This window comes from Solea solea, chromosome 5, assembly GCF_958295425.1.
Source record: "Solea solea chromosome 5, fSolSol10.1, whole genome shotgun sequence".
Taxonomy (NCBI): domain Eukaryota; kingdom Metazoa; phylum Chordata; class Actinopteri; order Pleuronectiformes; family Soleidae; genus Solea; species Solea solea.
The window spans coordinates 26,992,597-27,008,923 of NC_081138.1; the positions used below are offsets into that span (position 1 = coordinate 26,992,597).

Below are 16,327 nucleotides of genomic sequence, written 5' to 3' on the forward strand. Positions count from 1 at the left end.
TAATCATACATAGTGTTATTTAAAATTGCATAAATTAATCTTAGATTAAACAGAGCCTTCAAAGGCTTCCAACAATTACAGAGTTAGGTAGGAATTTCCCCAGGGTTCAGGCCGATTCTGTTCGAGCAAAGCCGTTGCAGGTGATTATCCCATTTTGATGTGGCCAGACGGTGATTAATGTAACTTTTAAATGGGTCTGTCCCCCGTCACACCTTCATCCGCACACACACACACATAAACACTGCAGCACAAAGTCGGAACACCTAAAGTGACCCAACAAGTAGTTACACGCTCGGTAGTTATTACTCCTCACTTACATGTTTCACACTTCATTTAAATTGTGGGGATATTAATTATTCGGTGATTGTGTTTGTCAGTGAATTAATTATTTCATTTCTTTGGAAGATGAAACTCAAAGGTTAATGGGAAACATAACAATTTAGAAAAGCAAGAAAAACTCTGCGACACAAAATAAATGTGTGTTTATATTTGTGAAGTTAGCTTTTATATGTTAGACACATGCTCAGCTCTCATACACTACAGGTCAAAGGGTTTAAATATCTTTTTTTCCAACCGAATCCCTGAAAAGAGATTCATTTTTTTAAGTTTTTATTTTTAACTTGGACTTGGAATGGGAAACGAGCGAGGAGACGCGCATGCGTAAACATCGGACCAGCTTTTTTTTTAGAATGGCGAGAATTGAAAAACACAGGGAGGGGGGCGGTTGGCGGGGAGTTTTTAAAAACAGTGAGGATGAAGTGGTCGACAATGGATGTTTACGGTGGAGTCGTAGAAAAGATGTACTCTATATGTACATATAAACTGTAGGGGGAGCTCTGTAGAGAAAATGCGACCAGACTTGCACTTTAAAAAGTGGGTCTACATATCAAAAGTTTGGGAATGTATTCTGTCATGAAGTTGTAAATTATATCCAGCAAATGGGACACTGCTTCATACTAACACAGTGTTTTAGGGCCTTTATGATTGTCTATCTGCTGTGTGTGTGTGTGTGTGTGTGTGTGTGTGTGTGTGTGTGTGTGTGTGTGTTTGAGTGTGTTATGACGAGACACACCAAGACACCTTCATCCAGGTCAAATTCCTGCAGATGTGTCCGGCCTGTCGGGGTTAATTTCTGGAGCAGAGGTGGAGAGCTGAATTTTAAAAACATCACTCAGGACTTCCTCCTTTAATTCTGTATCACTCCCTCTCTACTGAGGCAAGCGAGAATGATTGATGAGATGGGTGTTCAGCACGTAGGGGTGCCCAGGAGCGTCCACTCCACCCATCGCATACTGACACACTACACACACACACACACACACACGCCTGCACTGATATGAGAGTAATTAACCTCAGACTGTGTTAACCCCAGCTGCCCATTAGAAGGACAACAGGATTGATGGGGCTCCCCCCCAGTCCTTCACTGTCTCTACAGTTTTTGCAGGATTAGAGCAAAGTGTTACCATTTTCCCCTTTTAAAATACACACAAACTACAGCAAACTACACTACAATTGTGGTGACTCCGTGTTTATGATCAGCAGTAACATCAACAAGCAAAAAGACTCAATAAGTACAAAACAACTTCCTGTCATGTGCTCTTTACCCAACTAACCAACTTTGGCATAAATAAACTGGGGTTCTACAAAAGCTTAAAGCTTAATATTTATTTATCACGTTATATTATTTCATCTTCACTTTAAAATATTTTCCTGTGCAAACTACAAATAGGCAGGAAGAGTCTCTGGGGGAGAAAAGTGGACTGTCAGTACCCAGTCTGTCCTACTTTGCTGCTAATCTTACATTGTCTGCACCAGTTTGGGTGTTGCTGCGGGGTATTTAACATTGTCTGACCCCAGAAGAAACAGCTGACAACAGTACTGCTCACCTTGGAGTCACTTTCTGCGTCAAACGCGATTCAAACTACAGACTTGCTAATGTTGTAGTGAGATGGTGTTTTCATACCCATAAGACACACACACACACTACAGCCTAGCCAAGCACGGCAAAGTCATAAGAAAATATGTTTGTGTCATGTTGGAACAAGCATTTTTGCCCATTTGGTGCTACACTCAATCAAAACAATAACAGAAGATGGAGATCAGCTTCTCCCAGTTGGATTCATTGTTTAGGAGTTTCTTTAACCTGCACACACACATTGTCCTTCTCTACAACAAAAATGGACAAAGTGATTAAATAAGGCAAAAATGCTGAACTGGGCTGGTTTCTTGGAGGAAGGAATGTGGTTGTGGATCAGTCAATCGCTCCATAACATGGCTGTGAACATGAAATCATTAGTTTCAGATTCAGTCATAACAAACAGACTTTATTTTTTTAAGTGGAGAACCACGTTTTCTACAAATCTGACGTAAGATTTTTTTTCAGTCTCAACCAAAGTTAGTGGCCTGACTGTCTGAGCAACCTAGCAAAGCTGAAATGACCCTGTCTATTTAAACTGTAGGTTGTTATTGACTGATGCATACAAGAGTTTTTCTAGGGTCGATTCCGATTTCTACACATCAATAAGTACATTTTAAAAACAACCTCAGTTCACCAAGTTACTGTACAGACAAATAAAAACAACAATTGAAATTAAAGATATGCTAAGGTCAATAATAAATACATTAGGTAGAAGTAGGTCAACTGAACATTAATGGAAAAATGTCACTTTTAGTTTCAGAGAACAAACATGTTGACTTAAATAAATAAATAAATAATTTCCCTGTATTTAAAGATTCATTAAATAGTATTCATCTGATGCTGGTTATTTACCTCCATATAACATATAGTATATTTAAAACACTTTTGATACATCGGCTGACACTGGCCTTTATTCAGTTTCAGCCCACACAATTTATTGGTCAAGTTAAACTTGTGACCTTGAATCACAGAGGAAGTGTCTTTGTCCACAGATCCCTCCGTTGTGAATGATGTTTTTACTTAGAAGTGAGCTCCTGTTAACAGTGTACAACAGTGACAGTCGCTTGTTGTTAAGGACTGATTTAGTTGAAATCAGTGTTGACAACTTCATTTAAACCGGCCAGCTGCAGGCTTGTTTGTCTAATTGGACACCTCGACAGGACAAATAAAAATCGTGGTCGGACTCCGTGGACTTGCCTGCTTTAGCGCTTCCTCCCCTCTCACCTCTGCCTCCCCTTCTGTGACCTCTGTGACCCCTGGCTCTGCTCTGTAAAAGCCGATCACATGAAGCTGGTGATTGGAGCTGCTGTCATTGAGACATCACATGTGACATCTCTGTTTAAGCCGCGCCGCAGTTAACAAGTGAACACGGCCAGCATTTTAAAGAGATTCTCCTCTTCACAAACTAAATATGTTAGAGAACATGTGGAAAATATGACAACTATGACGTTACTTCTTTTGAGGATTTTTTTTAGGTGTTTCTAAAAATAACTCTCAATGACACATTGTCATTTTGTCATGATAAATTGAAACGAACGGGACAAAGCTTGGCGTCGTGTTGAGACAAACAGCCACGATGTCGTCGTTTATCGTCGTCGCACCAAACCGGGTCCGACCCGAGCCAGACAACATTCATGAAAACCAGTCAAGATTAAGTTTTTGCTTTATACAAAACCACATTTTTCTCGTCACTTTAAAATGAGTGACAGAGACAGTTTGTTGCTGCCACTGTTACCTTTTATCGCAAAGCTTGTTTTACAACCTGTTATGACTCATTTAGATCGTTAAACTCCAACGTTATTTATCTTAAATGCCCTGACAAGCCATTAGTTAAACGTTTTGCATTTAAAACAAAATCTGTCGGCCATTAATATTTAAGACTGTTCCACTTAGGGTTATTTGTATTTTATTATTATTTCTTCAGAATAATTATACAAGTAGAAACTCAACAGCATACTCCTCATCGCAGTGTGATAACGTTTGGCGCTTCAATCTGTTTGATAATAAAATAATATTGCAGAATAAGAATAAAAAATGTGTGATAGCTGTTAAAATATACTTTTCTCTGTTTTTTTACGAGGAGCCTCATTACTTGTGTTTTACGGCGATTTCCGTTCTTTTTGTTGTTTTCAAAAGATGACAGTTATTCTGAAGGTCATGTATGACGTTCGGTTATGTGTTTGTTCCCGAATGTGCAGTTTAAATCCAAAATCCTAACATCACACAACTGCGGAACAAAAATCACATTAAATAAATGTAAATTGTGATTTGCCATAAAGTTAATTTCATTCAAATGTAGTTTTCATTGAGGAAATGATGAATTTTGAAATCGATTTCTTATTTCAGTAAGAAATTTATTTAATTTTGGTTTGGAAAAAATATTGTTAAATCACAGAAGTTGTTTTAGGTTAGTTAGATGAAGTTCATGATACACAGGTACAATGGTGTGATTGTGTTGTGTAGAAAATGATTAATTATTACTTGTATGATATTCTTGGTTTCACTCTGTCTGGTTGAAAAATATTCTATGATAACAGTGAATGCAAAATTTAAATGTTCTATTTCAACTAAAAACAAAAAGAAAAATATTAGGTAAAAATTAAAACTGAAAAACAATTATAACAACGATATTCTGTGTCAAATGGGGAGGAAGTGTACACTTTTGGAGCCCTTAGCTTAATGTTAAACAGTCAATTTCCAGCTTTTCATGCACCTTGGTTATTATATTCATTAGTGTTATTAAAACAAATTAGGAGACGAGGAAGAAGATTCAAAATGAGGGAAATTATCATTCCATTATTGACAATGTCCCATAATTTGACTCCTTTGACTAACACAGTGATATTTTGGTCTTAGTTTGCAGTAATTGTTTGTTAAACAGCCCTATTACTCTCACTTCATGCTGTTTTACCTCATATAATACATCATTTACATTTGCACATCATTTGTGCAATTTCTTTTTTCAAATCAACCAAATAGCTTTTTTTAAAAGATTAATTAAAAGTGTAGCTAGAAATTTCCTGAAAAATGATGTGTTAACTGATACTTATGTGTGAGGAACAGTGAGGAACAAGTTTGCGCTTCAAATGAAATCTGTAATGACTGATTTAGCTGCAAAGGTATGTACTGTATTACTTTTATGTCAAACTGACTCACCGTCGTGTTTTCTAAACAAGAATGATTCAAGTGTCACTTTTCTCTCTTTCAGGATCATCCCTTCATCACGCAGTACAACGATGGCAACACGGAGGTCGTGTCGATGTGGGTTTGTCGCTGCTTGGAGGACAGGCGGTCTCAGGAGGCTCAAGGACGCGTCTGACGGGAGTCCCCACGATGGACCTGGACTTTTGATCTTAAGCCTTGGACACTAATCAAAGTCTTCAGGATCAAGTACGTCCATATGCACTGTACAAGTGTGGCTTCATGTACATGGACAAAACCAAACAAACATCTGTAAAATGTGTTACTTTTACGCAAGTTAGTCTGTATTTAAAGGCACTTGTGTGGCCTGAAAATGAAGAGCTCACATCCACTGAAGTGAATGTGAGTCTCTGTGTCTGATGAGTGCACAGAGATCTGAGCTCTCTTCATGTCGCCATCTGCAGCTTTATCCGTGTGTGTTTTGGGAGCATCACAGTCTGATGAATGGAGACAAATTGTCCTCCTTCACTGGACCAGTGACAATAAACGACTTAAAAGCACCGCGATACACTGGCACAGTTGTGTTCTGCTTTTTAAAGATGGCACCTCTCATCACCGTCTTGTGCTTTACTGTTGACAGCCCTCGAGTGATTGTTAAGGTTTTTGCCTGTGAGTAAATACCCCTGTGTGCGTGGTTTTCCACTGGTGTAAGCAAAACTATGTTGTGCCTGTACTTTTCAAGACAAGCCCCCCCACGCCTTTAACTCAAAAAAGTGCTTTACAGAGACATTATAATAAAGACAACACATTAAAACTACTTATAAATGACAACAAAACAAAGATAATCCATATTATCTTCAGAGTTTAAAGCTGCAGTAGGCGAGATCACTGATAAAATAGAGAGAAGAGGCTATTTTCTCCAACACTCGGTGAGTTTACATGTATGTTAAAAGTCAGATTTAGACAATAATTCAGTTCTCAAGCCAGTCTTAGTCAGACTAACATACCTGGATAATGTGATTCAAAGTCCGATTACTCCTACATGTATACTCTGAGTCAAACTTGGCGTTCTGCACATGCACCAAAATGTCCTCCATGGTCTTTGACCCGGAAGGAGACGACGTATAAACTTCAGTATTGTTGCCGAAAATCCTACGGCAGTTGCGTCATCAACATGACAACCACAAGAGTCTATCTAATTTGTATCATCATTCACTGTTTTTCTGTGACGTAAAGGTCAACAGGAAACAATGCACACTTGTGTAATACAGCTTCACCTATGGAGTTGTCCGATTGCCTGTCTTAGTCGGACTATGGCCTATGACCTCCTTTTCTAGGTTTCTTTGCCCTGTAGGAAGGTGTTGTTGCCAAAATGCAGTTGTATGAAGAGCAGGTGTAATGGGAATAGCCTATCTGCAAAAAAGGAGCCTCAGCTGTAGCTGTGAGACTGTAACCAGAGCAGGCGCTGAAATGTCTTTCTCTCTCAGATCATTTCATTTACAGTATCCTGAAAGGTTATTGTGGAATTAATGATCAATAACACCCAAAAGAAAATCTGGATACTTTACCATCAAGCCTTTATTGAACCAGTTTTAGGTGATTTTTAGTTTTTCAAGAAGCTGCAGAGCATGGATGCTAAAAGCTGCTTCGCTTTGCTTAGTTTTGATTCAGGGAGTAAAAGCTGTTCACTGATGACCCGAGGCGTCTGGATGCACCGTATCTTACAAATACATCAGAGCTGTGTTTAAGCCCAAGACCATTTAGTGTTTTATAGACGAGTAGTGGGTCAAACGGTGATTTAAGGGCCGATGGTATGTGCTCCACTTTCTTGGTGTTGGGATTGGACACTGATTTGTAAGTTTTAGTTTGGTGAATTCAAAACAAGCACCAAGTTTTAATAGATTTTTTAGGCTAAAGACAATGTGTTTATTCCAAAGCCTTTTCATCCCGTTAAAGGTCCAGTGTATAAAATTCAGGTTCAATTATATGAATTTGGTAGAAAGAGTGGCGTTATCTGATTGTATGAATTGTTGTTTTTCATTAACCCAAGAATGAGCCTTTTATATTTATATCAGAAGCAGGGTCAGCTCTACAGAGACAGCCATTTTGGACCGTAATGTTTTACAGTAGCCCACAATGGACTAAACTACTAAATTTACTTTGAGTTTTCATGGTAACTAAAGTCTCCATAGGTTCTCAAACACACTTGGAGGGGAAGGGTGAGGGATTTTCTGCTTGCGTCTTTACCACTAAATGTTGCAGGATTTTCCACACTGTACCTTTAAGCAGCATTGCAACATTACTGAAACATCAACACTTTATTATGTGTTGTCAACACTCATCTGGAGGAAGCAGGGTTTCTTTATTTTTGAACTTTTATTTCCATTTGCACACTCATGCCTGACATTGAACGCAGCTGGCTGAACTGTTGGAGAGGAAATCTGCTGAAGCAGTTCTCCACTTTTGTTCAGCAGCTGTTTGTTTTTTTTATCCATTAAGAATAAGAGAAACTACAGACAGATGGAATCATAACAGGAACCATAACTCTCCCTCTCTTTATGAAACAACATTTTTCTCAGTTTAAATTACTGTTTTATCCACATCGTCCCCAGATAATCCTTTACTTTCTGTACAATGCAGAGCCGTTTTATATTATTGGATTGCTCTCAGTGAGATCACTGCTGAGGTAAAACAAATGCAGTGCAAATAACACCAAAGATCAGTGACAGGCCAAATGGTGAATTATATGGATTTGTCACGACTGAGGGAAACATAATGGTTGAAGTGAATAAAATGAATTGATTTGACCTGGTGTTTACGTGCAGCTGGTGAAATGTGTTGTACTTAAGTGCAATTAAATCCCATTACTTCCACAAAGGCACAGTAAACAAAGCCTACAGTGGAGCCGTGTTCATTGTGAGCAGCGCTGAAAGCGAGTGTAACGGCGGTGCATTAGTCTCAGCAGCAGCACTATTTTATTTTATTACCTGGTCCGATGTGATTGTATCATATGTTGTTGTGAAAACAGAGTTCCATTTCTGGGCTTTAACTGTAAATCACCCGAAACTGAGAACACGTTTGTTGCTCAAACATCCGCTCCATTATGTCATTAATAACCTGTTGAGGTTTCTGTTCATTGTACACGACCTAGGCGAACAGGTCATCATTATTTTTGCAATATTTAATAGTTTAATAGCTTATTTCCAGGGTGAAGGCAGGACGTGCTGTGGCACAAACACAGAGGCTTGATTCTAGTATTCTGAATCTCTGACTATCATTGAGTTGCACACTTCTTTAGGGCTGCAACGATTATTCAATTCATCGATTATTAATCGATGATTAGTTGTCAACTATTTTAATGTTATTTTGATATTTTAATGTTTTTTTTTAATAAATTGAACAAGTTTTCTGATTTTTCAGCTTCTTAAATGTGAATATGTTCTGTTTTCTTTGTTCCATATAACAAAGAAATCATGGTTTGTGGACAAAACAAAGACATTTCCCGGTTTGTGAAACACCAACCAACATTTTTCAACCTTTTCTGACATTTTATGGACCAAACAAATACTTGATTATTCGGGAAAATAATTGACAGATAAATTGATGATGAAAATAGTTGTTCACACTTCACTCTACACTTCATACATTGTTTGTACCCATGCAGTGCAGTCTATTTTCATACAGAGCTTGACGTCTTGTTGAAACAAACGGCCACAAACTGAGCAGGAAAAAACGAGCTGATCCATTGTTGTTGTTGTCTCAGTTGAAAATGCAAGGCTGACCCAGAGCTTTACCATTCCAAACCGTACCGTACTGTACCAAACCATACCGTACCATGATGCAAATACAGCAAAAGTGTAATCGGCGTAACAGCTTGAACTAGGTACCAACATTCAACTGATCAGATCGAACACATCGATTACAGAAGCTTCATTCAGAGGTGATTTGAGCACACGTGGACACATTTCCCAGCTGCATGAGTTTAGTCCATCCACAAGACACATTGGAGACTGTCTCCTCATCTTACGCCATCTGTCCTGCGGCAGTTAAGGGATTTATTTATTTTTTTACATGTTTTTTAACCCGCTGATCGTATGCAGTCACAGTAGATAAAGGATATTTTTGTGCAACAGTGGGTTGTGTGGCGGAAATGTTGGTTCCATAAATGTCTTTAAAACAAAACAATAGAAGCAATTAGAGATCACAAGATGCATTTTAAGGTTTTGGTAGAAGCTAGTAAATGTCAATTATGTCAAACCAAAATTTTTTATAATATTGACTAGTTGATAAAGCATTTGTAAGTTAGCACAGCCTGTGTCACCCGTCTTGTTTTGCTTGTTTATCAGCAGTGTGAACACATTGATCCGGTGGTTTCTGTCCGCACGGGTCAGAGGAGTTTATCAGGTTACAATGTTGTGTGCCTCTCATTTTGTCCTCGTCTACATCAGACCACATCATTAGTTCTTTTTTTTTTAATTGAATACTTTTCCACGTGCATGACATTTGGCTCTTATGTCACAGCTGTCGTGTTTCAGTTTGTGAGGTTTACACTTGTTGGTGTTTATGAGGCACAGGGTTTTTTGTATGAAGCTTTAGGAAGCAAGATGTCATTATTAAGGGCCCAGTGTGTAGAAATTGAATACTTACCTAATAATTACCTGAAAATACAGAACTGTTATATCAGTCATTCACAGAGACTGGGTCAGGACTCACAGTTGGGTTTCACGGTCACCAAATAAGCATGCTTTTATTAAATAATGTGCATAATCTTTTTAATCAGATTAAGAGATGAATTTGTCAAACTGGAAATGGCTGGTTAACCTTTTCAAAATAATAGGTGTTATATACATGGCAGTAGAATAGTCAGAAATGTTATGTTGTCGTGATTTATATTTAAAAATTGAGTCATAATAGTCGTGATCTATAAAAAAGTGGGTCCCCTTGTTAAAAAAAATCCCACTTCTTTTACTTATATCACATTCCTACTGGACAAAAAATAATTTAATCCTGAGTTAAAACGGGTTTTTCACCAGTGGGAGTGTGTTAATCTGCATTCATTCCTGGGTATTTATCAGCTTCTGCTCCGATTGGCATAAGAAACTGGTGAAACAATGTCTTCAGCTGCTCTGTTTTTGCCTCTGACATTTACTCTGACATCTAGATGCTGCAAAATCCTACACACTGGTCCTTTAATATAACGCTGATCATTAATAATCTTCCAAATTAGAAGATTCCTGCATTTGTGAAAAAATATCAGTGTGGATTTTCCAATAGATGCACAATGAATAATATATATATATATATATATATATATATATATATATATATACATACTGTATATACTCGGCATTTTATATTTTAATTATACTCCTCTAATTCTCACAGTGGGTAAGTAATATTCTATCATACTGTTAGTGCATCTGAGACAGCTGCCTGATATGAAATTGGTCGTAAATGTAACTAATGCTAATGCAGTCAAGTTAAAGCAATTAAACTGGTGTAGAATAACGTGTGTGTGTGTGTGTGTGCGCGGTGTGGCCATTTGCTAAAATGTAAAATTAAACCACAATTAAAAGAGTATTTCATGTTTCTGAACAGCTGTTACTGTACAAAATCTTTTTTTTATTTGTATCATGTTTGCATTCTCCTCACCCACTGTGGTGTTTGAATGAGTCTGCCTTAGTCATGGGAATATTTTTTTTGTTCTATTTCTGACAGCTCTCTCTCTCTCTCTCTCTCTCTCTCTCTCCCTCCCTCTCTACCTCTCTCTCTCTCTCTCTCTCTCACTGTTCCTGTTTGTTCCTGCATAAACCTCCAAAGCATTAAGTCCTTGATGAGCCTCAGCAGAAATATTAGTGCTGTGATGATACTGGCTCATTATGGCCTTTACTGTAATTGTCTGTGTTGGCACTTACTCCAACCCACACAAATAAAATAAAATGCATTTAAAAGTCATTTGGGTACTTTTGAGATTTTGTTTATTTATAAAAAAATCAACACTTGAGTTTCATCTGCCACGATGACTGTATTGTAGATTAACACTGTGTTGTCATTAGTTTTGTCAAAATCTCCTTCATAACTATCTATACAATAGATGTCCACTGTCCCTCTCTCTCTCCGCCGTTGACGTGAGATTCCTTGCAGAACAATGAGCGAGTAAAGTGAAGCAAGAGAGAGCAAATGACGAGGTGATGCCTGGGAAATGATAATCCCAAGATCTCTGTCTCACCAAAGAAAATGACAAAGACTGACTTTGACCAAGATCCCAAGGACAAGGTATTTGAGGAAATTGGTCCTGGAAAATCCTTTGAATTTGATGTCAACCTAGGTGTGGGAACTCTGTTCATTTAAATCTGCAAATTTCCCAAAGTGAGTGGATGGATTCCTGTTGTGAACTGAGCGACTAAAGACCGCTGACTTCTTGGTGAGTTTGCTTCAAAGTAATGTCCAGCACAATAATTGTGCTTCATTTCAATATCTGTTTGTAATTTTGCAACAAAATGCATCTGAAAGATCCATGTGTCTTCTGCAATAACTACTCTATCCATACTGCATCTTCACTCTTTTTGACATTTTCTTGCGGGGGGGGGCTAAAAGGTGGTCTTTAAAGGCAGAAGAGTCCAGCTGCAGTTTTGCAGATCCTACACCCTCTCATTCATTCAAACCACGCCCAGTATGAGTATCAACATCATCACTAACTGCAGCCTCTAAAACCACTGTACTGTTAAATCAACACCTCTATAAAACAGTTTTCATTATAACCCTTCATGACGGTCTGTTTTGTGTTCGTCTGCATTAGTTTTAGCTTTTTCTCCTCTGAATGAGCAGCTTGATGTTTTCATTAAAAGTATAATAATAAGACTGGGGTCAGCGTCTATGCATGGCCACGGCTCGTAGCGCCTTTTTATTAATAGTTAAACATTCGTATGTGTCGCTGTAGAATGACTCAAACCTGTAAACACCTTGCTGTCATTAGGTCACCGATAATTTGCATTTCATAATTAATCTCAGTCAACCTTTGATTAACGTCAGCCTTGTTCTTAGTTAATGATTTGTGCCTTAGCTTTTGGAGAGTAATTTAAAGTACACAAACAGTCCACTAAGAAAACCGTGTTGCCTTTTTTTTTTTTCTCTCTTACAGCATCAAGGACGTACATTTTCTTTTCTCCACAGGTTCGTATACTCTAATAGCAGCAAGCCTAAATAAGCCTGCACGTATTGGAACGCTTCCCAACTCTTCAGCCCCTTACACTGAGTTACTTCCTAATCGATAAGTGCATTCTTAAGTCAAGTTGAGTTTACTAGAGGTGCTAGTGTAAAACACTGACATCTTAACACCGTTGTAAGCTCAAAGCTAACGGCAACTTGCAGTTATTTAAAAAATAAAATGTGCCCAAAATCCCTCTCTGCAGCAGCTTCTGAAGAAGAACAAGACCTTTTATACAACAGTTCTACCCAAACATTTAGACACGTGTGGATATAAGTTCTCTTGTTCTTGTTTTGGTGTCCCAAAATGACATTTACATGTGTGTGTATATGCAACTGTATGGACGCCTGACTATTGCACCAACACAGTACTATAATCTCTGCTCTATTAACAGGTGTGGCCAGGTACTGTAGTCATCCACAGACACAAAAACAGAAATACTACATACAAGTCACTTAAGGCCTCTGACTGATGATTTAAGTGTGTTTTTTCCAACTAGGTGTCCACATGTGCCAATATCCGTGAGGCTAACTGGTGGCTACATGGTGTCACATCATTTTGAAGGTAAGTGTTTCTGTGTAAACACAGTGTGTTAAACGACTGACTATTTGTGTTCAGAGATTTGCAAAAATAAACGTGATTTAGAAAGATATTTGACCTTAGACTAGAGTAGAATAGAATAGAATAGAATAGAATAGAATAGAATAGCCTTTATTGTCGTTATTTTGTGGACAACGAAATTTGGGTGCCACTCCCTTGGTGCAAAATACAAATATATAAATAACAATTTTAAAAGAGAAAATAGAAATATTAACAATAAAATAAGAATAAGAAATGTTGTTTACATTTTTTTCAGAAACTATGACTATGTATAAATTAACATAAGATAACAAAATATAGCAGCAAGACCGGTGTAAAAACAGAAAAAAGAAGGCACTTTAAAAGAGAGAAGTGATTGTCCTGTATTTGTGTAAACAAAGTGACTGAAGCATCAGATTATTGCACTATGTGTAAGAAATGGAAAACAAAGTCTTGTTTCAAGGGTTTCGAGATTTTCTCAAGAGGCTTTGAGATCTGACTGGTGCAGTGGCAGTTTTGTAAGCACAGAGTTACATTTTTCAGAAATCGACAACATATTCCATTGCAAAAAGCCTGGGCTAGTGAAAATATTTGCAAGTTTCCTTTTTCTTTAGACTTCCTTTCAAAAGAAGCCAGTGGAGTCGCACCCTGGTGGCTAACTGCGACTTCAATCATACTTCCTCTGCTTCACTTTGCAACTGTGTCCTTTTCTTAAACAGTATATGGTCTATGTAATTTGACTAGAGACCAATTGAATGTTTGCACTTTGGAGTCATATTGTTGATACAGGTGCTTCATGTTTTCCCAAAAAATTGTGCCTAGTTTTTAGTTTTGAATGGTTGGAATTCACCAACCGTCCGATGGTTACCGTGGCCACGTCCAGGAGTTTGTGCATTTACGAAGTGTACAAATCACCAAAATTAGAGTCATCTTATCTCTGGCTCCATCTTAATCTAATTTCACTGCACCAGTGTGTGAAGTACGTATATGTGAGGAAGAGAAGGATGATTTTTGTACTTTACTGTATTTTAACGTTGGAGATAATGAAGTTACTTCGTGTTTTCTCAGGTTGGTTTAAAAGGTTTGAGGACCACTGCTCTGTGGTCAGGTGAACAGTGTAGTATACATCCTGCCAGGGGGCGTTACCCTAGTTCAGCTAGCAGAGCTTTATTGCCACGGGAATGAAAAAAATATCTATTAGAGGCAAGAAGCATTCACAGATTGGCCTTAACTTTGACCTGGCGTATGAATCCCTCCTGAAATCGTACCTCATCACAAAGACAGCACTGACTTTAGCTCAATACTGAATAATGGCAATATTGATCTTTTCATCTCCTCCTATAAAAGATGTAAATGTTAACAGAGATGTTTATAAAGTTAAGTTCAATTAAGAGATGTTTGTAATATTCCCACCTCAGAGCAGAACTTGGCTGTGCGATATAAAGGAACGACTGTGAATGAGGGACAAAAGGGAAAAAAGGTTATTGTATAACATTAAATTAAAGTGTCCAAAAGATGGAGGGACACTGCATTCACCCTGAGCCATTGAATTTAAATGACATTAAACAAATTAATATTTACCCATGTCCTCTCTCTATGCAGATGTGAAGCCTTCACAGCTTTATTGTGTCGCTCTGACCTTGTTCCGCAGTCAAAAACCCCGCTGATGTTATTTATACAGGATTCTGTCGGAATGCGAGCTATACATCTATTGACGGCCCCATTATTTCAGAAATTGTATCCAGCATAAAGTCATTGAAGACCCTGACACTGGCATAAAAGCACAGTAGTTCGTCTGTGAATGTGAATTATACGCCTTTTTTAAAGGCGTCTCAAACACGCCTAACGAGAACAAGTGTGACTCCAAAGCTTTTCCACACTTGGATATTTTATGATTATTAATTCCCCTCTGATCATAAGTGAACGATGGCTCAAGCTCAATGATCTTTTGAGTGAGAGTTACCTTCACCCCACGGCACCGATATATTATACAACAATTACTCTGAGTCAAAATGCAGCTCATGCTTGTAATTCTGCATTTGTCTAGTTGATTAGAGGCGGAGCGTTTGCAGTAGATATGTTTGAGTTTGTGGTTTTATTCTCGGAGTTGAGATCATTCCCGTCATTTTGACTTCTCATGTAAAAAGAACTAGAGTTTGGGCTTGGGACGCTTTGTTCTGTCCAAACCAAACGCGAACCTGACGTTTAGTTCTGTGTTTTTTGTCGTAGTCGGACACAGTTAGCCTCAGTTACCTTTACATCCATGGGAAGCAACTACTGCACAGATACAGATTGAACTTTGGTACACCCTGGACAGTTGGCCAGTCCATGGCAGGGACACATATAGGGACTAACAACCAATTTAGAGTGACCAATTTACCTAATCCCCATATTGCAGGTTTTTGGACAGTGGGAGGAAGCCGGAGAACCCGGCGAAAACCTACACACACACGGGGATAACATGCAAAATCCATGCAGAAACACCCCCTTGTTCCAACCCTGTCCTGTTCTTTTTTGCCCTAACCCTAACCTCACCTGCGTATTTGAGTTGAAACATAGGTGTTCAGGGTGTTTCAGTTGGAGGACAGTCTGACAAAAACAGATAAATGTGAATGTAGCCTTGTTTCAATGTCTAGGGCCCTAAAACGCACTGAAACGCCCCTGCCCTTGCAGCACAGGTGCTGCTGCTGCTGCGGTGCCACAAACGTTTACCGTGACATGCAAACGGCAGCGTCAGATGATGTATGGCGGTGCTCGGCGTGACCTATAGCGATAATATGTCTGGAATGAGAATTGTGCAGCTCCATGATCTCATCTGGCGGGCCTCCCTCCCGGATATTGACCGCGCATTGTTTGGAGATGCGTCTTCATTTCTGGCAGCGCGCGTGTGCGTGGACACGATCCACGCACACGCAGCCAAACTCCGCACTGAGCTGCAGCGTCTCCTCTTTTGTATCGGCCCATGACCCTTTTTTTTGTTATTGTCCCGACTTGATTAGCGCATCAGGAGGCGGGACACACACACAATGAGTGTCCAGCCCTGTCCACTGTCCTCTTATCACTGTGCTGTAATTAAAATGTCACCGTTTAATTTTCCAGCCATCGCTTTTCCTCTCGGCGGAATGTTTCCTCCAATAAAAAAGTGCAATCAAAATGCTCTTTACACGTGAAAAAAGAAAGATACTGAGAAAGCGTTAAAGAGAGAGAGAGAGAGAGAGAGAGAGAGAGGGATCAATAAGCGCTTTAGTCCAAGAGGAGGATTGATTGGTCTCTAAAATGGGATTTATAAGGGTCATGGTTTTATGTGGTGCTGATACAACTGTTAATTATAAAACATTTGGCCTCCGTTGCTGCTGTTATTAAACCTGTTCCGGTCAAAAGCGGCCTCCATTTATCTTTTTTTTTTCACTCTACAGCATTTATGGAAAATAACAAGCACACGTGTTTATGAAACAACAACAACAACAATGTAGTTGTTTGTA

The 16,327-nt window shown here is 38.7% G+C and overlaps 1 protein-coding gene across 1 annotated transcript in view; it reads left to right on the top strand.

Moving 5' to 3' along the window:
- The window catches only part of map2k5 (mitogen-activated protein kinase kinase 5), a 65,223-nt gene extending 54,209 nt beyond the window's left edge, over positions 1–11,014 (top strand). Inside the window, exon 22 of the mRNA XM_058629684.1 lies at positions 5,127–11,014. Within this exon, the coding sequence (XP_058485667.1) occupies positions 5,127–5,237 (111 nt within the window). The 3' untranslated portion in view covers positions 5,238–11,014. The remainder of the gene's footprint in view (positions 1–5,126) is intronic.
- Positions 11,015–16,327: the final 5,313 nt, after the last annotated feature.